The sequence below is a fragment of the Loxodonta africana genome, chromosome 1 (assembly GCF_030014295.1).
Source record: "Loxodonta africana isolate mLoxAfr1 chromosome 1, mLoxAfr1.hap2, whole genome shotgun sequence".
Classification (NCBI taxonomy): domain Eukaryota; kingdom Metazoa; phylum Chordata; class Mammalia; order Proboscidea; family Elephantidae; genus Loxodonta; species Loxodonta africana.
In genome coordinates, this window is record NC_087342.1 from 90,452,479 (window position 1) to 90,473,420 (window position 20,942).

At 44.1% G+C, this 20,942-nt stretch overlaps 1 protein-coding gene across 2 annotated transcripts in view; it reads left to right on the forward strand.

Moving 5' to 3' along the window:
* Window positions 1–13,760: 13,760 nt before the first annotated feature.
* Window positions 13,761–20,942, forward strand: part of LOC104847175 (MHC class I polypeptide-related sequence B-like) — a 35,905-nt gene continuing 28,723 nt past the window's right edge. Inside the window, exon 1 of one of the 2 annotated variants that reach the window (XR_010321645.1) lies at window positions 13,761–16,203. Coding sequence is in view for 1 of the 2 variants with exons in the window: in XM_064283197.1 (XP_064139267.1) it covers window positions 16,134–16,203 (70 nt within the window). In the remaining variant the exon portion in view is untranslated. The remainder of the gene's footprint in view (window positions 16,204–20,942) is intronic. The other variant, XM_064283197.1, reaches the window with a different exon arrangement.

The window sequence follows — 20,942 nt, forward strand, 5'->3', positions numbered from 1 at the left end:
CTAAGATGCATCAGTTGGTCTCAACCCACCTGGAGCAAAGCAGAATGAAGAACACCAAAGACACAAGGTAAATATGAGCCCAAGAGACAGAAAGAGCCACATAAACCAGAGACTTCATCAGCCTGAGGCCCAAAGAACTCGATGGTGCCCAGCTAGCACCGATCACTGCCCTGACAAGGAACACAACAAAGAATCCCTGACGAAGCAGAAGAGTGGGATGCAGATCTTAAATTCTCATAAAAAGACCAGGTTTAATGGTCTCACTGAGGCCGGAGGGACCCTGATGGTCATGGTCCCTGGACCCTTTGATAGCCCAAGATTGGAACCATTCCTGAAACCAACTCTACAGACAGGGTTGGCCTAGACTGTAAGAAAGGCAATGATGCTGGTGAGGAGTAAACTTCGTGGCTCAAGTAGACACATGAGACTATGCGGGTGTCTCTTGCCGGTGGCGAGATGAGAAGGAAGAGGGATAAAGGAGCTGGTTGAATGGACACAGGGAATACAGGATAGAGAGGAGGAATGTGCTGTCTCATTAATGGGAGGGCAGCTGGGAGTACACAGCGGGGTGTGTATGGCTTTTTGTATGAAGGACTGACTTGATTTGTAAATATTCAACTAAAACACACATACACACACACAAATTTATGTACGTATTGTCTTATGACATTGGTTGCAATTCCCACAATGTGACAGCACAGTCCGCATTCCTACCCTGGGTTCCCTGTGTCCGTTCGACCAGTTCCTGTCCCTTCCTGCGTTCTCATCCTGCTTTTGGACAGGAACTGCCCATTTGGTATTGTATATTTGATGGAACTAAGTAGCACATTCCTCAAATGTATTATTGTTTGTTTTGTAGGCCTGTCTAATCTTTGTCTGAAGTGTGGCATTGGGAGTGGTTTCTGTTCTGGGCATAACAGAGTGTCAGGGGCTATGACTTCAGGGGTTCCTCCAGTCTCTGTCAGACCACTAAGTCTGGTCTTTTTATGTGAATTTGAGTTCCATTCTGCCTTTTTCACCTGCTCTGTTTGGGATTCTCTGTTGTATTTCCTGTCAGGGTGGTCACTGGGTTTAGTAAGGCACTATCAAGTTCTTCTAATCTCAGGCTGGTGGAGTCTCTGGTTCATTCGGTCCTTTAGTCCTTTGTGCTAGTATTTTCATTGTGTCTTTGGTTTTCTTCATTCTCCTTTACTCCAGGTGGGATGGGACCAATGGATGTATCTTAGAAGGCTGCTCCTAAGCTTTTAAGACCACAGACGCTACTCACCAAAGTGGGATGTAGAACATTTTCTTTATAAACTATGTTATGCCAGTTGACCTAGATGTTCCCTAAAACTATGGTCATCAGACCCCAGCCCCAGCTACTCTGGCCCTCAAAATGTTTCGGTGTGTCTAAGAAGCTTCTTTGCTTTTGCTTTGGTCCAGTTGCTGTTTGTTTTAACTTCTGAGCCTCACTTTCCTTGTGTATAAAATGTGGAAATAATACTTATCTCAGAAGATAAGAGGTGATACCTGAAGAGCTCCAAGTAAGTATTTTAAAACATATTTAAAAAAAAAAAACATAGCTTTTTAGGCCCGCTCCTTCTCTTCCCAAACAAGCTCCTAGAATGAATTAGCCTTCTTTTTTACTACTGTCTTAGCCCCCACTCTTTTTTCATTGCTGTTGTTTGATCTTTTATTGTGGTGAACTTACGCCAGGAAAGATTTGCTGTTTCCACCAGTCTTAAGTGTACGACTCAGTACCATTAGTCAAAACCCCACTCCCTTCTTAATTAAGAAACATTTTACTTGATTGATTTCTTTCTGATAAAAAGTTCCAGGGCCTGTCACAGAATTGTATCACAAAGAACCTGATAGCCCTCCAATACCCCTCCTCCCCAAGATAACCACTCTTGTCAGCTCAGTGAATGGTCTTCTAGCTTATTTTATTTATTTAAACAATTTTTATTGTGCTTTAAGTGAAAGTTTATAAATGAAGTCAGCCTCTCACATATAAACTTATTTACACCTTACTACATTTTTTTTTTACATACTCCCAATTACTCTCCCCCTTTTTTTTTTTTTTTTAATGAGTCAGCCTGCTCCTCCTTCCACTCTCTCTTTTCCTGACGTTTTGACAGTTTCTAACCCCCTCTACCCTCCCATCTCCCCTCCAGACAGGAGGTGCCAACACAGTCTCAAGGATGCAAGTAGCTCACTCCTCATCAGCATCTCTCTCCACCCCACTGTCCAGTCCAATCCATGTCTGATGTGTTGGCTTCGGGAATGGTTCCTGCCCTGGGCCAACAGAAGGTTTGGGGACCTTGACCACCGGGGTCCTTCTAGTCTCAGTCAGACCATTAAGTCTGGTCTTTTTATGAGAATTTGCGGTTTGCATCCCACTGTTCTCCTGCTCCCTCAGGGATTCTCTGTTGTGTTTGCTGTAAGGGCCAGCTTATTTTTAATGAATATAGTAACCTGCTTTTAAAAACAAAAATGAGATCCTACTGTTGTGCAGCTTTTTTTTTCTTCACTTAGTAAATAAAAAAATATATGTCTCCTTCAGATCTTTAAAAAAAAATAATAATAATAAATAAATTTTTTTTTTTTTTTTCAGATCTTAGTTTTCCTGGCATCCTCAGCATGACACTGAGCTGGCAAGGTCACCAGCCACTTCCTAATTGCCAGTCCACCAACTCTTTTCAGTCCTTATTTGATCTGGCTTCTCAGCAGCCTGTGACCCTGGATTTCTCTTCCTCTTGTTGTTTTCCTCCTTGGAAGCTCTGTGGCTCTTCTCCTCAGCCTCCTTGACTGGCTCCAGTGCCTGAGCAGTGACTATAGAGTTTTCTGAGTCACTTCTTCAGCCCTACCCTCTGCTCATTCAACAAGCGTTTCCTGGAGAAACCCAACTACCTCTAAGAAAAACCCACTGCCTCCCAGTCCATTCCGACTTACTGTATACTTCTTCAAAGCTCCCCTCTCCCATTTCCCCAGCAGTTCCCATCTCTCCTCCACATAGATGTTCAAGTAATCTTTCCCAAACACAAATCCCATCATTTTACTGCCCTGCCTGAGATCCTGCAATAAGACCCTACCCACTGCCTTTAAAAACAGTCAGTTTCTTGGCCTGGCTCATATGGTAATTGCAACTTGCCTAAGATTTGGAGCCAGAAAAGACCTGGATTGACATTCCTTGCTCACCAAACACAAGAACCTTTCTCATTTGTAACCCAGAAAATAAGACCTACCATGAACGGGGCGGAAGCCCTGGGGGGGTAGTGGTTAAGAGCTAAGGCTGCTAACCAAAAGATTGGCAGTTCAAATCCACCAGACGCTCCTTGGAAATTCTGTGGAGAAGTTCTACTCTGTCCTATAAGATTGCTATGAGTTAGAATCAATTCCATGGCAGTGGGTTATGGGTTATGAAGGGGTACGACTGAAACTCAACAATTTAATGTCAGTAAATGCCCAGAAAGCAATGACAGAGGTAAATGCTGTAACAATCAATATGCTCTCATTCAGCCTGTGGGACCCCCACTCCCAAGGACCCTGCATGGCACAAATGATTTGTTCTTGACTGCTAACCTAGAGGTTGGCAGTTCAAACCCACCCTGAGGTACTGCTGAAGAAAGGCCTGGTGATCTGCTTCCTTTGACATCACAGCCAAGGAAACCCTATGGAGTATTTCTCCTCTGTAATGGGGTTGCTGTGAGTCGAGATCAAGTTTATGGCAACTAACAATAAGCCCCCCTCCCAGTTACTTTTTGAGATCTACCTGTGGTTCCCAGAAAACCACTCCCCACTCTGGTTGTTTTTGTTGCCTGGAGTGCCCTTTCTTCCTCAGGCCTGTCTACCTAAGAGGCTGCTTTTCTTCCAACAGTGCATTTGGTTTGTTTCCAGTTCAACAATGTAAATAAAGCTGCAGTAAACATCCATAAATGTTCATAGCCTGAAGTTCTTATTTCTTTGGAGACATTTCTCACCAAGGATTGCTAGCTCAGGGAGTGGTGGATATTTTCATATTACACTCACAAACAATGGCATATTTTGTATCCCCAACAGTAAAACAGAAGAATGACGGTTTCACTGTATCTTTATCATCCCTAAATGTTATGGCCAATCAGTTGAGTGACCTTTCTTAGTCTTGCAGGCCATTTGGATTTATAATTCAAGTTTTAATGAGGTCGAAGTGCCAAACTATCTGTTCGTCAGATTAATGTAGCAGCTCCCTTATTAATGTAGCAAAGAGAGTCCTTAGGTACAAACTGTTAAGAGCTAGGCTAATAACTGAAAGTTTGGTGGTTTAAATCCACCCAGAGGCACCTTGGAAGAGAGGCCTGGCAATCAACAGCCAAAAAATCTGCCATAGAAAACCTTACAGAGCATCATTCTACTTCAACACACATGGCGTCACTATGAGTCAGAATTAACTTCACAGCAACTGGTTTGTTTTTTGGCATTAATTCAGCAAAGGCCAGTGTTGGCTTCATTTCTCAACAAGTCTGGCTCTGAGGCTGACTGGCCATGTAATTCATGTTGAACACCATGGGAAGGATGTCAAGAGCTGTGAGAAGTCTGGGAGAAGGCTCCACCTAGGAGACATCCAGTAGCGCAGTGAGTGTCCTGGGCCAAGGCCCTTGGGAACTGGTCTTTACCCTGCCTGTCTTCCTCATTCTGGAACGATCTGGTCAACTTGCAGGAAAGCTGAAAGGAATTAAATCAGAAAGGCATTATTTACATGTGCCCATACTTGAATTCCAATAAAGACAGTTCTGGCACCCGCCATATCCTATGCATCAGCTCTATCCAGGCCCCCTTGGCAGAATTATCCCTGTCTTCCCCTCACTGACATAATAGGACAGAATAGAACTGCCCTATAGAGTTTCCAAGGAGCGCCTGGTGGATTCAAATTGCCAACCTCTTGGTTAGCACCCATAGCACTTAACCACTACCCCACCAGGGTTTCCATAATTTAACATAGAAGGGTTAAACTGAGCAATCTACTCAAGTGTCTGTGTTCTGCTCTTGACAGGAAACTCCTTGAGGGTAGGGGCTATTTTACTCATTTTCTTATTCCCAGAGGCAGCACAGTTCTTGGCACCTAATAGCGAAACAGTTAAGTGAATGAGCTGGTATGGGGGAAGGATAAATGAGAGAAAATGCAGAGGCTCCAGGAAGGACAGAGTGGAAGAAGGGGAAGACAATTTCTTCTGCCTTCCTTCCATATTCTTCATGCTGTTATGGGGTAGGGAAGGGAGGTGTTGGATGTATCAGAGGAGACCATTCCAGTCCTTTGAAGACAGCTTGTGGGGATGGGGAGAGAAGAGGCTGCTTTTCTAATACTTTCACAAATGGTTAAGCCCTTGACTACCAGCTGAAAGGTTGGTGGTTTGAACCCACCCAGAAGAGCCTTGGAAAACAGGACTGGCAATCTGCTCCCAAAAGGTCACACAGTTTTCAAAACCCTGTGAAGCCAGCCAGAAATATTTCATAAGCTCTTCTCTAGCACCAAGCATACTTTCATAGCACATAAGAATGAGAGATGTAAATTCTGAGATGTATCATGGTCAGGACTGCTCCATTTTATGGTAAATTCCTGAAATTAAAAAGACACCTGAAAATACAAGGTTATGGTCTAAAAAAGAAGCCAGAAAAAAATTGAGAAGTCCATTGTACTCTTATTTACTTAACCTATCCCTTATTGATGGATTTTAGTTCGTTTCCAGTTTTTGCCTTTACAATGTTGCAGTAGTTGTCTTCATACAACTGTCTTGCCCTCAATTATTCCATTTTTAAGTTGATCTTTTTAAATTGAAGTAAATTTCCCTGTAATAAGATGAACAGATCTTTAGTGTACCAATCAACGACTTTTGACGAGTGCATACATTCATTTCACCTACATCCCTATAACACACAGAACATTTCCATTGCCCTAGAAAGTTCCTTCTGCCCCCTTCCATTCATGCTCCCCTCCCCTGCCAAGCAACCACTGTTCTGAGGATTATCAGCATAGCTTAGTTTCACCTGTTTTAAAATTTTGTATAAACGCACTCACACAGTATGGCCTCCTTTGTGTATGGCTTTTCGCCTTTGGCATAACATCTACGTGATTCAGCAATTTTGTTACATGTGTTGGCGATATGTTAATTTTCATTGCAAAGTAGTATTTCATTACATAATTGGGTAGCAATTTTTGGACATTTTGGGTGTATTCCCACTTTTGTTATTATTACAAATAAAGCAAGTCTCAGCATTTTTTTTCGTACATGGTTTTTATGGACCTATATATTCACTTCTCTTGAGTAATACCTAAGAGATGCAAAGCTAGTCATAGCTACTTATTTAATTTTCTAAAACTATACAAAACTGAGCTCCAAATTGGTAGTTCCATTTTACACCCCTGTAGGCAATGGATGAAACTTCCGCTGCTCCAAATCCGGGCCAACCTTTAGAGTTTTTAATCTGTTTAATTTTCGCCATTCTAAACAGTGTGCAGAGGCTCCTCATTGTGCTTCTACTTTGATTTTTCCGAAATGACCAGTAAGGGGCACCTTTTCACACGTGTATTTGCCATTCGTATATCTATCTGTCCTATATAAAGAGCCTGTTGAAGTCCTTCATTCTTGTTTTTGGGTTGTTGTGGGTTATCTTTTTTTTTTTTATTACTGAGTTGTTTATACATTTTGTACAGGAGTTGTTTGTCAGGTACAGGCATTGCAAATATTCTAACAAAGAACTTAGGAAAAAAAACCCTCCGGAGGGCAAAAACTACTGATTTTTCATGCACTATGGAGAAAATGGAGAATACTACTTCAGATTGGGAGGTCCAGGCTCCAGGAACCTCACATTATTCATCTTTGTATTCAGAAACCAGGGCAAAGTACTTAATTTCTCTGAGGGGCCCAGGGGCTGCTGGAAGAATTCCTGCCTCAACTTGTATAACCTACTTGAGAAGATTTCTCTGAAGATTGTGTAAAGAGCTAAATAAATGTTAATTCTCTTTCTCTAAGCTTTGGACCTAAAGAAGAATGCTCAGAATTCAACCCTATCTCCTCGTTTGCCTGCCCCACCCCCAGTGTTTGACACCTAGGCCTCTTGGCCCCTGCCTCCACAGTTTCTCATCCTTCTTTCACAGTCTATCCCCTCCATTCTGGTTTCAACTCACATTCCTCCAGGAAAACTCTTCTTGTCAAGGTCACAAACATCCTTAGTGTTACCTTATCAAGTGGAGATGTGTGTCCTCACCTTTCCTTGCCTCTCGGCAGCTTTCTCTACATTGGACAACTCCACCCTCTTGTTTTCATTTATGTATTTATTCTTGCTTAATTCCTTGTGAATTTACTTCACAACTTTTATTATGAAGTAGTTTTAGCAGAAAGAAAAGAATACAGAATTATAAGAAATCCCTGTGAAGCCACCGCCAGCTTTGTCAATTGGTAACATTTTTGCTATATGTAATGTATAAAACAAATACTATAAATATACAAGCAGTCCTTACGTTGCATGGTTCTGATATTCATGTGTTTCAGTTAACACAGTGCTGTGCAAAACCAGGATTGCCCCGATGTGTGTATACCTTGAATTTGGTGTATATCTCTATATTTTTACCAAGTAATTTTTAACCCCTTGTTTTTGCATGTCTTTAAACTTTGTATACCTGGGCTCTTGCTGAATGTATCATTCACTGTATGTAAGGTGAATCCATGTTTATACATATAGTTGATTTGTTTTCATTGCTGGATACTATTCAATGGTATGAATATGCTACAATTTATCTCATCCCCTCTGTATTGCCCTTCAGGTTGTTTCTAGTTTTTTTTTAATTGCAGACATTGCTGAAGTGAACTTTTTGGGACATCTCTCCTTGGTCCTGTGGGCAAGCTCCTCTATGATACATATCTAGGAGTGAAACTACTGAGTATATGTGGAGCCCTGGTGGTGCAGTGGCTAAGAGCTCGGCTGCTAACCACAAGGTCAGCAGTTTGAATGCAGCAGCAGCTCCTTGGAAATTCTGTGGGGCAGTCCTACTCTGTCCTACAGGGTGACTAAGAGTTGGAATTGACTGGATGGCAAGGGGTTTGGTTTTTGGGTTTTATGCATGGGTTACCTTTCACTTTATTACATAATATCAAATTGTTATCCAAAGTGTTTATATTAATTCATACACTTTGCTTTCCTAAGGCTCCCCCCTCCCCATTTTTTAAGCTTCTGTGACGTTATACAGTTCTCCTTTTGTCTCTCCATACTGTCTGCTTCTTCTCAGCCTCCTTCACGGGTTACTTTTGCTCTTAATTTTGAAGAGCTGGAAAGATTTACCTAGATGGCTTGTGGCTTGCTCTTCTCTCTAAGGTCTGTCTTCCTAAAAATTGCTCCAGTTTAATCCAGCCCCAGGATTTTAAATACAATATGTACACAGATGGCTCCCAAATATGTCTATCTGTGTATTTTTATAATTTAAAAAATAACTAACAAGAGAGGTACTCGCACATTGCAGATGGGAATGCAAATTAGGAATATTTCCGGGCAGGGCAGTTAGGCAACATTTGCTTCAATTAAAAATGTATATACCCAGCAGTTCCAGTTCTAGGAATGTGTCCAGAAACATATTTGTATACCTGCGAAATGAATGTATTTGAAATCATAGATTGCAGCATTGTTTATAAAAGCAGAAACCAACAAACGAACTAGAAATAATTGAAATGTCTATTAGTAGGGCACTGGCTAAAAAGCATAGCTATAAAATGGAATATCACCAAAAGCTAAAAAAAAGGTATAGGACTCTCTTGAGGTTCCCTCACTCCTTCATTCATGAAACAATATGCTGCTAAGGGGAAAAAGTGAGGTGTAGAAAAGCATCTGTTGCCTGCTAAAATTTGTGTGAAAAGAGGAAAATAATATAAACAAATACCTTTATGTTTGCTTACATATGTGTAAAAGGAATTGGTCTTTGGAAGATAAGCAAGAAACTAATATTGGTGGCCTCTCAGGGGTAGGACTGGGGTGAGAGAGACTTTTTACCTTTTTGATTATTTTGAATTTAGAACCAAGTCAAAACATAAAAGATAATTCTAAGAGAGACAAAAACAAAACAAAACAACCCTCAAAATGACAAATCTAAACAACAAAACCAAACAAATACCCTGATAGAAGTAATTCATTTGTCTTAAGCTAAAAGAGGGGGGAAAAAATCCCAAACTCCTTGCTGTCAAGTCAATTCTGACTCATGAAGATCCTGTGTGTTAGAGACAGCTGAGCTCCACAGGGTTTTCCAGGCTGGGTTTTCCAGGCTGTATATTTATGGAAGCAGGTCACCAGGAAGGGAAGGCAACTCTCCAGGCCTTTCTTCTGTGGCACCAATGGGTGGGTTTGAATCAGCAACCTTTAAGTTAGTAGTCAAGCGGAAACCATTTGTTCTACCCAGGGACCTGATCAAATTGCCTGAAAATTACGTCACTCTTTAGACACGGATGTTCACTACCATTGAGCTCAGTATGTTGTTTTCTTTTCAGTTGTATTACCTTTCTTTACGTATCTGTCTTCATTGTTTAAATGGGAATATCAGGGCATGATTCCTTAAAAGGCGCAATTTGTTTGGAGAAGGAAATATGAAATCTTGATGTAAGTGGGAAAGCCGCTAGGTGGTAAGACACCATACTGTAGCCTTCGCTAAGCTCAGAGCGCCCTCTAGTGTCTGTGTGGGGTCAAGGATGGGCTATTCGGAAAAGAAGAAAACACTTCAGTAGTTCTAGTCTCAGGAGCCCTGGTGGCGCAATGCTTAAGGGCTCGCCTGATAACTCACTTTTCTCCGTGGGAGAAAAATCCTGGGGCAGTTCTGCTCTGTCCTATAGGGTCACTATGACTCAGAATTGGCTCGACAGCAACAGATAAACACACACACACACACAAATATTTGTCATCTTCACATTTTTAACACATGCAATTCAGTGATTTTAATTACATGTATCATGTGGTGCGACCATCACCACTATCTACTTCCAAATTTTTCCATCACCGTTACCAAAAGTTCGATGCCCCTGAAGGCACAGCTCCATCTTTCCCCCTCTCTGCCGCCCCTGGTGACCACTAACAAGCTTTGTTCTCTATACACTTACCTCCTTCAGATATTCTACATGTGATTTTCTTCACTCAGCAGAATGTTTTCAATGTCCATTCATGTTGTAGCACGTATCAGGACTTCATTTGTCTTTATGGCTCGTGAAACTCTCTCTGGCCAGGTTTCTCAGTCAGCTTAGTCCGAACCCTGGCCAGGCCCAGGTAATGAAATTCAGGTCCTGGATACTGAGCAATTCTTACCTGTGTCAGTGCTCTCCCGAATCTCTACCTGTTGGGCCCCTAGTCACACCTGAAACCTCACCTGATGTCATGGATTGAATTGTCCCCCCCTCCCAAATATGTGTCCACATGGTTAGGCCATAATCCCCAGCACTGTGTGGTTGGTTGTCCTTCATTTTGTGATTTTCCTATGTGTTATAAATCATAATCTCATAAAGGGGGTGGTTGTAACACCCTTGCTCAGGTCACATCCCTGATCCAATATAAAGGGAGTTTCCCTGGGGTGTGGCCTGCACCACCTTTTATCTTAGAAAGGATAGCAGGAAAGGGAAGCAAGCAGAGAGTTGGGAACCTAGTACCACTAAGTAAGAAGAACCAGGAGCAGAGCGTGTCCTTTGGACCCGGGGTTCCTGAGCAGAGAAGCTCCTAGTCCAGGGGAAGAATGAGGAGAAAGACTTTCCTCCAGAGGTGACGGAGAGAGAAAGCCTTCCCCTCGAGCTGGTGCCCTGAATTTGGACTTGTAGCCTACTAGACTGTGAGAGCAGAAATTTCTCTTGGTTAAAGCCGTCCACTTGTGGCATTTCTGTTATAGCAGCACTAGATGGCTAAGACACTGAAATGCTGTCTTTTATGAAGTTTCTGTGATTTATTGGTCAGAGTAAATGGTCTAGGTCTTTGTTCACAAAGCATGTATGTACATGTCATACTATTTGATAATTTCCTTACCAATCTGTGCCAAGCTCAAAGGCAAAGAGGCTTGATTTCTCTCACAAACTCTCCTAAAGACAATGCCCAGTATATGTTTGTTTTGTTGTATGCCATCTGACTCCTAGGGACCCTATAGGACAGAGTAGTACTGCTAGATAGGGCTTCCTAGGCTGTAATCTTTTTTAAAATATTTTTTATTGTGTTTTAAGTGAAACTTTAAAAATCAATTCAGTCTCTCACACAAAAACCCATATACACCTTGCTACACACTCCCAGTTATTCTCCCCCTAATTGAGACAGCCTGCTCTCTCCCTCCACTCTCTCTTTTCCTGTCCTTTTCGCCAGCTTCTAACCCCCTCCACCCTCTCATCTCCCCTCCAGGCAGGAGATGCCAACATAGTCTCAAGTGTCCACCTGATCCAAGAAGATTACTCCTTACCAGCATCCCTCTCCAACCCATTGTCCAGTCCAATCCATGTCTTAAGAGTTGGCTTCGGGAATGGTTCCTGTCCTGGGCTAAGAGAAGGTCTGGGGGCCATGACCACCGGGGTCGTTCCAGTCTCAGTCAGACCATTAAGTCTGGTCTTATGAGAATTTGGGGTCTGCATCCCACTGTTCTCCTGTTCCCTTCGGGGTTCTTTGTTGTGTTCCCTGTCAGGGCAGTCATAGGTTGTAGCCGGGCACCATCTAGTTCTTCTGGTGTCAGGATGCAGTCTCTGGTTCATGTGGCTGTTTTTGTCTCTTGGGCTCGTAATCACCTTGTGTCATTGGTGCTCTTTATTCTCCTTTGATCCAGGTGGGTTGAGACCAATTGATGCATCTTAGATGGCTGCTTGCTAGCGTTTAAGTCCCCAGACGCCACTCTTCAAGGTGGTATGCAGAATGTTTTCTTAATAGATTTTATTATGCCAATTGACTTAGATGTCCCCTGAAACTGTGGTCCCCAGACCCCTGCCCCTGCTACGCTGGTCTAGGCTGTAATCTTTATGGGAGCCGGTCATCATGTCTTTTCTCCCATGGAGCTGCTGGTGGGTTCCAACCCCCAGCCTTTCAGGTAGTATACCAGCACTTAACCACTGTGCCACCAGGGACTCCTTGTCCAGCACATAGTAGGTGTTCAATAAATGTTTTGCCTGAGATGGCATAGCAGAGAGGAAATAGGAATGGGTAACCACAAACTAACAGTGGCTGGGAGGACATTTTCCAAATCCCTTTGTTGGGTCACAGACATACTGACTTTGGCTTTTGGAGTTGCCTCATATGTCTTCGTTCTCCTCTCATGAGGCATTCCTACCCCCTCCCCCCAGAGCCCACATGGTAAAATGCTTCCTGTCAGGACCATCTTCCAGATCAGCTGAGTCCAAGCTCCAAAATGACTTTCTGCCTTAAATCCATATGCTCAGCTACAACTCTGAGGCCACTTTCAATGGCTATTAGGAGGTTATCTGTTTGGGATGATTCACTGGGAGTGACAGTGTTTGGTTTAAGGGTTAGGGGAGTCCTTTTTGCATTTCTAAAAAGAGCAAATTCTCCAATAAATATAGAGTTTTGGTATGTGCAGGGGCAGGGTCTTCAGGAGAAAAAGTAAAGATAGTCCCAGGAGCACCAGGTCCTGCACTCAGAGTGGCTGACTGGCCCACCCATCTGCACCCACAGCCGAAGGAAGGAGCAGGAGTCACACCTGACTGGGTCCACCCTTCAAGTGTGTTCCATTGGATGTAGACATCAGCTGATGTGAAGCTTCCTGGGGTCTGACCTTGACATTGCCCTTCCTGCCGTTGTGGAGACTTGACAGTGTGGCTCATGCCCAGGTGGGCTTCACAGGAGGCTGAGTGTCCTTTAAGTGACAAGGCCAATATTTCTGGTGAACTCAGGGCAAGCATGTAGATTCACAGGGACTCAATTCCTAAGCTGTGTAAAGGGAAGATTCTATTCCCCCCTCTAAGGCATGGTGATTGTATATCTATGTATGGAGTGCCAGTGGTGTAGTGGTCAGGAGCTCGGCTGCTATCCAAAAGGTCAGCAGTTCGAATCCAGTCACTGCTTGGAAACCCTGTGGTTTCTACTCTGTCTTATAGGGTCGCTCTGAGTTGGAATGGACTGGTCCGCAAGGACTCAACTCCCTCTTTCTCTCACTAATCTATAAATTGATGATATTCTTAGCACTGCCTTTATCCTTCAGCCAAATCCTACAACACAAGGATGGATCAGGGATTGTGGAGAAGTGAATTTCTTCCCTTGGAAAGAGAGCTCCTTCCTGAAACCCGGAATTCGCCCTAGAGGGTCAGGTCTGCTTGTTCTTGTCAGGCACTTGAGCGTCTGCCAAGTAAAATCCGGTTTTAGAATCAGAAAGTAACACGCAGCTCGCCCCCACTACCGCTTCCGCCCGTAAGCGCCGTTTCTCTGTTCGTTTATCAATCAACAATTTTTATTCTCTTCAGGCCAATGTGAGGTGACGGTGAACTTCAGTCCTCTTGGTAACTACGTGTATCCGGGCAGAGGAGAAAAGCGCGCGCAGCCAAGAGGCAGGCAAAGCCCCACGACAAGCCCTGGCAGTTTGCAGTTTCTGTTTTCTTTCTGGACCCAGCGGTGGCGACTAAAGTCTGTGTGGAGCCCGGCGTCCCGCGCCCCTACGCCCGTGAGTCCAGGAACAAAGGTGAGAGTGGAGGGAGAACAAGGAGTTTATGGGACAGAGCAGAGGGGGCGCAGGCAGGTTGGGGGAGGGCTGCCGACCGAGGTCAATGTCGGAGGGTTGGTGGGGGAGGGGCAGCCCGCCTGAATCCTGCATCCAAGCCCGGAACCGAGCCTTCAAAGAAAGGGGTACTTGGCTGTATGTCTCCTTGCAATCATCTGTAAATGCCTTGGAACAAATTAGTTCATTACTATTATTAAAGCATTGAAAGTGTGGGGAGGGGCGAGCTGAGGGAGCTTGCTGGAGAGCCACCCCTAGGAAGTCCCTTAAAAAAAAAAAATCCCTTAGAGGGGTCCTTATCCCGGAGGACAGGGCTCAGGACCAGCTGTCAGGGTGGCTGGGTTCCATCTCCCTCTCTGCCCCTCACCACCCTGTGACCTCTGGCAGTTAAAACAATCTGAGAATGAATTTTTCTCATCTGTCAAATAAGGACAGGACCCTCAGTCCTTGCTTTACTAAAAAAATCGTGGTGGTCAAGTTAAATACTTAATACATGCAGATGTAAAAATCTAGAGAATGGTTTTAAGTTTGTGAGGCATGACTTACTTCCATGCACAGGGAAAGTGTAGGCTAGGGGCTTTGGGGGAATGTTTAGGAACGTCAGGCAGAGTTCCACTTCAGTAAATCATGTGTTGTGCATCTCCTGTGTGCAAGGCCTTGTGGTGGGCTTTGCAGAGGAATCAGAGATGACACGGACACACTTCTTAATCCTGGGGGGTAGTTCATTGTCCAGTGGGGGAATTACAAGATGGGCTGTAAGGCAGGGCCCAATTGATGCCATCAGGGAGGTTCACACCATGGGCTAGATAAGTGGTCCTAAATCTTGCTTGCACACTGGAATCACTCCAGAGCTTTCAAAGATAGTAAGGCCTGGGTCCAAAGAAAGGGATTCTCATTCAGTAGATTTTGGCCATAGCCTGGGCATAAAGATTCAAAAAGTCCCCAGGTGGTTTTAATAAATAGCCACTTTTGAGGACCACTAGCTAGATGTTCCAAAGACCAAGAGAGGTGTGTGGGGATGAGGCGAAGCTTTCAGGTTGACATTATTGTTATTGTTACTCTTACATAATTCACAAACTGTAAAATTCTCATTTAAAAATTCCCCTTTGAAGTGTACAATTCGCTGGTTTTTAGTGTATTCACCAGGTTGTGCAACCATCACCACTATGCAATTAGAATGATCTTTAAGGATGTAGAAAGGTCTGATGATGGGCCACAAGGCAGAGGTGAGTAAGACTGCTGCAGCAGTGGTTTCCCGGTGGACAGGGTAAGATTGGAGGAGCCCATTTCTGACAGCAAATTAGGGGAGATGTCACCAGGGAAATTGGCTGTGATGCCAGGTAGCAGGTTGGCGCTGCTGTGCTGGGCTTTCCAAGGTAGGACAGAGGCGCTATGTGTTGAATTTAGCAGATGGGGACCCGTAGATGGCTTTGGAATGCTGGGGTTTTATCTGGTGCAGGCATGGTTTTCAGGAGTCTGTGCAGTATTTATTGTAGGCTGAAATGAGATGAAAGCCTGGACTTGGGTGGTGGTAGAGGGTTTGGAAAAGGGGTGGAGGAGCTGCCTTTGAGTACATGAGAGGCAAGAGAAAGGGAGAGTCAGAGGGGATCTAGGATGGTGATGCTGATGAAAGCAATAGGGGCGGGAGAAACTTGTGTTGTGGGATAGATCCAAGGTTTCCTTGTAGACTTGTTGGGATTGAGGGCATTGGGCCTTGGAGACACAGATAACCCTAAGGAGGATTGGTGAATCTCCAGACGGTTGGTGTTGGCGTGGACCATGAGGAGTCACCTCGCTGGTCTTGTAATCACCCAGGGGCTGCCTAGGGAGGCGGCCCTGGGCCAGCACAGACACTTCCGGGATGTGGCCAGAAGCAGGAAGCCTGGTGAATCTGAGACGCTGAGAGGAGTAGGGTATTATGGTGGCAGTAACGTCTCAGGGAATTTGGAGTCTGATTTAATTGTGGAAGGTGCTTCTGAGAGGCAGGGGTGGCTGAAATGGGAAACAGGGGGTCAGTGGTGACATTGACAGTAAGGTTGTGAGCAGTTCAGGGAGGGCGTGTTGAATAATCAGGGGGTTGCCTGGTGTTGAAATTTATCCTGGAAGACAAGGGAGAGCGAGGCAGCAGCGTGGGGTGGCCTGGGTAAGGTAGCTTGCTTGGGAAGACTAGGGCTGCTTCATAAGACGGTGTTGCCATTAGGCGAGAGTGGCGGTGATCTGGTCGTGCTTCTGGGATTAGAGGCGGAGGCGTTCCTTGTTTGTGCCCGTCACGGTGGTAATAGGCTCACTTGAACTTCCTATTGGGTAGTACAAGTGTAGCTCCGCCCTGTGAACTCAGGATTGGTTGAAAGTCGGCGGGTTGGCTTTTGGGGCTCCGGCAGGTATTGAAGACCAAGTGTACCCGGCCGGTGGCAGCACTTTGAGCTGAGCTTCTTCTGGGATCTTGGCGGCCTTGACCGTGATGGGCTCGTGCTGCGTCTTTCCGGTCCTATTCTGGGCTGCCGTTTTTGCACTCCTGGGCCCTACCTCTGGTGAGTGGGGTTCCTTGCGGTCCTCGGCCAAGCTTCAGGAGGGCTTCGGTGAGGGTCACGTAAGCGTCGATCCGGCCCCAGCCGGTCTCTGGTGGGGTGTCTGTGGTGGAGTCGGGGCTGTAAAGGCCGGTTGTCATCTTACCGGGCCCGGCGTTTCCAAATCTTTTCGGTGCTCTTCGGGTCTCGCATCCACCTTCCTTCCTCTCACCCTGCCTTTTCTGAATCCTGGCTGTATCTGCTTCCCCTACAGGGTGTCCGGGCGCTCTTGCCGTCTCGCTTCTTCAGACAGCCCGGTCTTCTGCGGCCCCCGGGGTCCCGGCCGCCTCTTGGGTTGCTGGTTTGAATGACAGGCAAGGCTCTTGGCTGAGGCTCAGAAACCACTTTCCACCCAGTGTGAGGGGCTTGTCAGGCCCCAGGCGCATCCCGCACCTACTACCGCCACGGCCCCCCTCCCGCCCCCCGCAAGGTTCGTGGTTGAGTCAGCCTTTAAAGCAGTGCTTTGGTCATCTAGTGCTGCCGTAACAGAAATGCCAGAAGTGGATGGCTTTAACAAAGAGAAATTTCTTCTCTCACAGTCTAATAGGTTAGAAGTCCCTGTTCAGGGCGTCAGCTCAGGGAAAGGCTTTCTCTCTCTGTGGGCTCTGGAGGAAGGTCCTTGTCCTCAGTCTTCCCATGGTCGAGGAGCTTCTCAGGCTCAGGGACCTCAGGTCCAAAGGACAGGCTCTTCTCTGGATGCTTCTTTCTTGGTGGTATGAGGTCTCCATCTCTCAGCTTGCTTTCCTTTCCTTTATCTGTTGAGAGATAAAAGGTGGTGCAGGCCACACACCAGGGAAACTCCCTTTATCTTGGATCAGGGAGGTGGCTTGGGTAAGAGCGGTATTACAATCCCAGTATAATCCTCTTCTTTTTTTTTTTTTACTTCCTTTTTATTAATTGTGCTTTAAGTGAAAGTTTACAAACCAAGTCAGTCTCCCATACAAAAACTTTTTCTTTTTTCCTGTTCAATTACATGGTATTTATTTATTTGTAACTTCTGTTGTGCTGTAAGTGAATGTTTACAAATTAAGTCAGACTCTCATACAAAAGTTATATACATCTTGCTATATGCTCCTAATTGTTTTCCCCCCAAAGAGCCAGCTCCCTCCCTCCCTCCACTCTCTCTTTTCGAGTCCATTTGATCAGCCCCTGACCACTTCTGCCCTCTCCTCTCCCCTTCAGACAGGAGATGCCAACATAGTCTCACGTGTCTACTTGATCCAAGAAGCTCATTCCTCACCAGTATCATTTTCTATCCCATAGTCCAGCCCAATCCCTGTCTGAAAGTTGGCTTTGGGACTGGTACGTGCCTTGGGCTAACAGAAGACCTGGGAACCATGACTTCCAGGGTCCTTCTAGTCTCAGTTAGACATTAAGTCTGGTCTTTTTACTAGAATTTGGGGTCCACATCCCACTGCTGTCCTGTTCCCTCAGGGGTTCTCCATTGTGTTCACTGTCAGGGCAGTCATCATTTGTAGCTGGGCACCGTCTAGTTCTTCTGGTCTCACACTAATATAGTCTCCGGTTTATGTGGCTCTTTTTGTCTCTTGGGCTCATAATTACCTTGTGTCTTTGGTGTTTGTCATTCTCCTTTTCTCCAGGTGGATTGAGACCAATTAATGCATCTTAGATAGCTGCTTGCTAGCATTTAAGACACAAGATGCCACTCTCCAAAGTGGGACACACAGTGTTTTCTTAATAGATTCTATTATGCCAATTGACTTAGATGTCCCCTGAAACCATGGTCTCCAAACCCCAGCCCCTGCTATGATGGCCTTCGAAGCATTCAGTTTATTCAGGAAACTGCTTTTTGTTTAGTCCAGTTATGCTGACCTCTCCTGTATTGTGTGTTGTCTTTCCCTTCACCTAAGTGTTCTTATCTAATATCTAATTAGTGAAAGCCACTGTCCTTCCCTCTCTCCCTCCGTCCCTCCCTCCCGGCTCTTGTAACAATCAAAGAAAATATTCTTCTCTGTTTAAACTGTTTCTCAAGTTCATATAATAGTGACCTCATACAATATTTGTCCTTTTGCAACTGACTAATTTCACTCAGCACAATGCCTTCCAGATTCCTCTGTTATGAAATGTTTCATGGATTCATCACTGTTCTTTATTGATGCATAGTATTCCATTGTGTGAATATACCATAATTTATCCATTCATCCATCGATGGGCACCTTGGTCGCTTCCATCATTTTGCTGTTGTAAACACTGCTGCAGTGAACATGGGTGTACATATATCTGTTCACGTAAAGCCTCTTATTTCTCTAGGACATATTCAAAGGAGTGGGATTGCTGGATCATAATGGTAGTTCTATTTCTAGTTTTTTAAAGGAAGCACCAAATCGATTTCCAAAAAGATTGTACCATTTTACATTCCCACCAGCAGTGTATAAGTGTTCCAGTCTCTCCACAACCTCTCCAACATTTATTATTTTGTGTTTTTTGGGTTAATGCCAGCCTTGTTGGAGTGACATGGAATCTCACTGTAGTTTTGGTTTGCATTTCTCTAATGGTGAAGTGCTATGGCTGCTAACCAAAGGGTCATCGGTTCAAATCCGCCAGGCGCTCCTTGAAAACTCTATGGGGCAGTTCTACTCTGTCCTGTAGGGATGCTATGAGTCGGAATCGACTCGTGGGCGCTGTTTTTTTTTAATGGCTAATGATCGTGAGCATTGCCTCATGTATCTGTTAGCTACCTGAAGGTCTTCTTTAGTGAAGTGCCTGCTCATATCCTTTGCTCGTGTTTTAGTTGGGTTATTTGTCTTTTTGTAGTTTTGTTTTTGCAGCATCTTGTAGATTTTTGAGATCAGACGCCAATCAGAAATGTCATAACTAAAAACTTTTTCCCAGTCTGTAGGTAATCTTACTCTTTTGGTGGTCTTTGGATAAGCATAGGTGTTTGATTTTTAGGAGCTCGCAGTTATCTAGTTTCTTTTCTGCATTCTTAGTAATGTTTTGTATACTGTTTACGACATGTATTAGGACTCCTAACATTGTCCCTATTTTTTCTTCCATGATCTTTATCATTTTAGTCTTTATGTTTAGGTCTTTGATCCACTTGGAGTTAGTTTTTGTGCTTGGAGTGAGGTATGGGTCTTGTTTCATTTTTTTGCAGATGGATATCCAGTTATGCCAGCACCATTTGTTAAAAAGACTGTCTTTTCCCCATTTAACTGTTTTGGGGCCTTCATCAAATACCAGCTGCTCATATGTGGATGGATTTATGTCTGGATTCTCAGTTCTGTTCCACTAGTCTATGTGTCTTTTGTTGTACCAGTACCAGGCTGTTTTGACTACTGTGGCTGTATAATAGGTTCTAAAATCAGGGAGAGTGAGGCCTCCCACTTTGTTCTTCTTTTTCAATAATGCTTTACTTATCTGGGGCCTCTTTCCCTTCCATATGAAGTTGGTGATTTCCCTCTCCATCTCATTGAAAACTGTTGTTGGAATTTGGTTCAGAATTGCGTTGTATGTATAGATGGCTTTCGGTAAAATAGACGTTTTTACAATGTTATGTCTTCCTATCCGTGAGCAAAGTATGTTTTTCCACTTGTGTAGGTCTCTTTTGGTTTCTTGCAGTAGTGTCTTGTAGTTTTCTTTGTACAGGTCTTTAATGTCTCTGATAAGATTTATTCCTAAGCATTTTGTCTTCTTAGGAGCGACTGTAAGTTGTATTGATTTGGTGATTTCCTCTTCAATGTTCTTTTTGTTAGTGTAGAGGAATCCAACTGATTTTTGTATGTTTATCTTGTATCCTGAAATTCTGCTGAACTCATCTATTACTTTCAGTAGTTTTCTTGAGGATTCTTTAGGGTTGTGTGTATAAGATCACGTCATCTGCCAACAGAGATACCTTTGCTTCTTCTTTACCAATTTGGATGCCCTTTATTTCTTTATCTAGCCTGGTAGCTCTGGCTAGGACCTCCAGCAAATGTTGAACAAGAGTGGTGATAAAGGGCATCCTTGTCTGGTTCCCGATCTCAAGGGGAATGCTTTCAGGCTCTCTCCATTTAGGGTGATGTTGGCAGTTGGCTTTGTATAAATGCCCTTCATTATGTTGAGGAATTTTCCTTCTATTCCTATTTTGCTGAGAGTTTTTATCATGAATGGGTGTTGAACTTTGTTAAATGTCATTTCTGCAACAATTGATAAAATCATGTGATTCTTGTCTTTTGTTTTATTTATGTGATGGATTATGTTGATTGTTTTTGTAATGTTGAACCATCCCTGCATACCTGGTATGAATCCCACTTGGTCATGGTGAATTATTTTTTTGATATGTTGTTGAATTCTATTGGCTAGAATTTTGTTGAGGATTTTTACATCTAAGTTCATGAGGGATCCCAGTCCCAGTGCCGTTGAGTCGATTCCGACTCATAGCCACCAGGGTTTCCATCATGAGGGATATAGGTCTATAATTATCTTTTCTTGTGGTGTCTTTAACTGGTTTTGGTATCAGGGACATGGTGGCTTCATAGAATGAGTTTGCGACTATTCTGTCCTTTTCCATGCTCTGAAATACCTTTAGTAGTCATGGTGTTAACTCTTCTCTAAAAGTTTGGTAGAACTCTGCAGTGAAGCCTTCAGGGCCAGGGCTTTTTTTGAGGGGGGGAATTTTTTAAAATTACCTTTTCAATCTCTTCTTTTGTTACGGGTCTATTTAGTTGTTATACCTCTGTTTGTGTTAGTTTAGGTAGGTA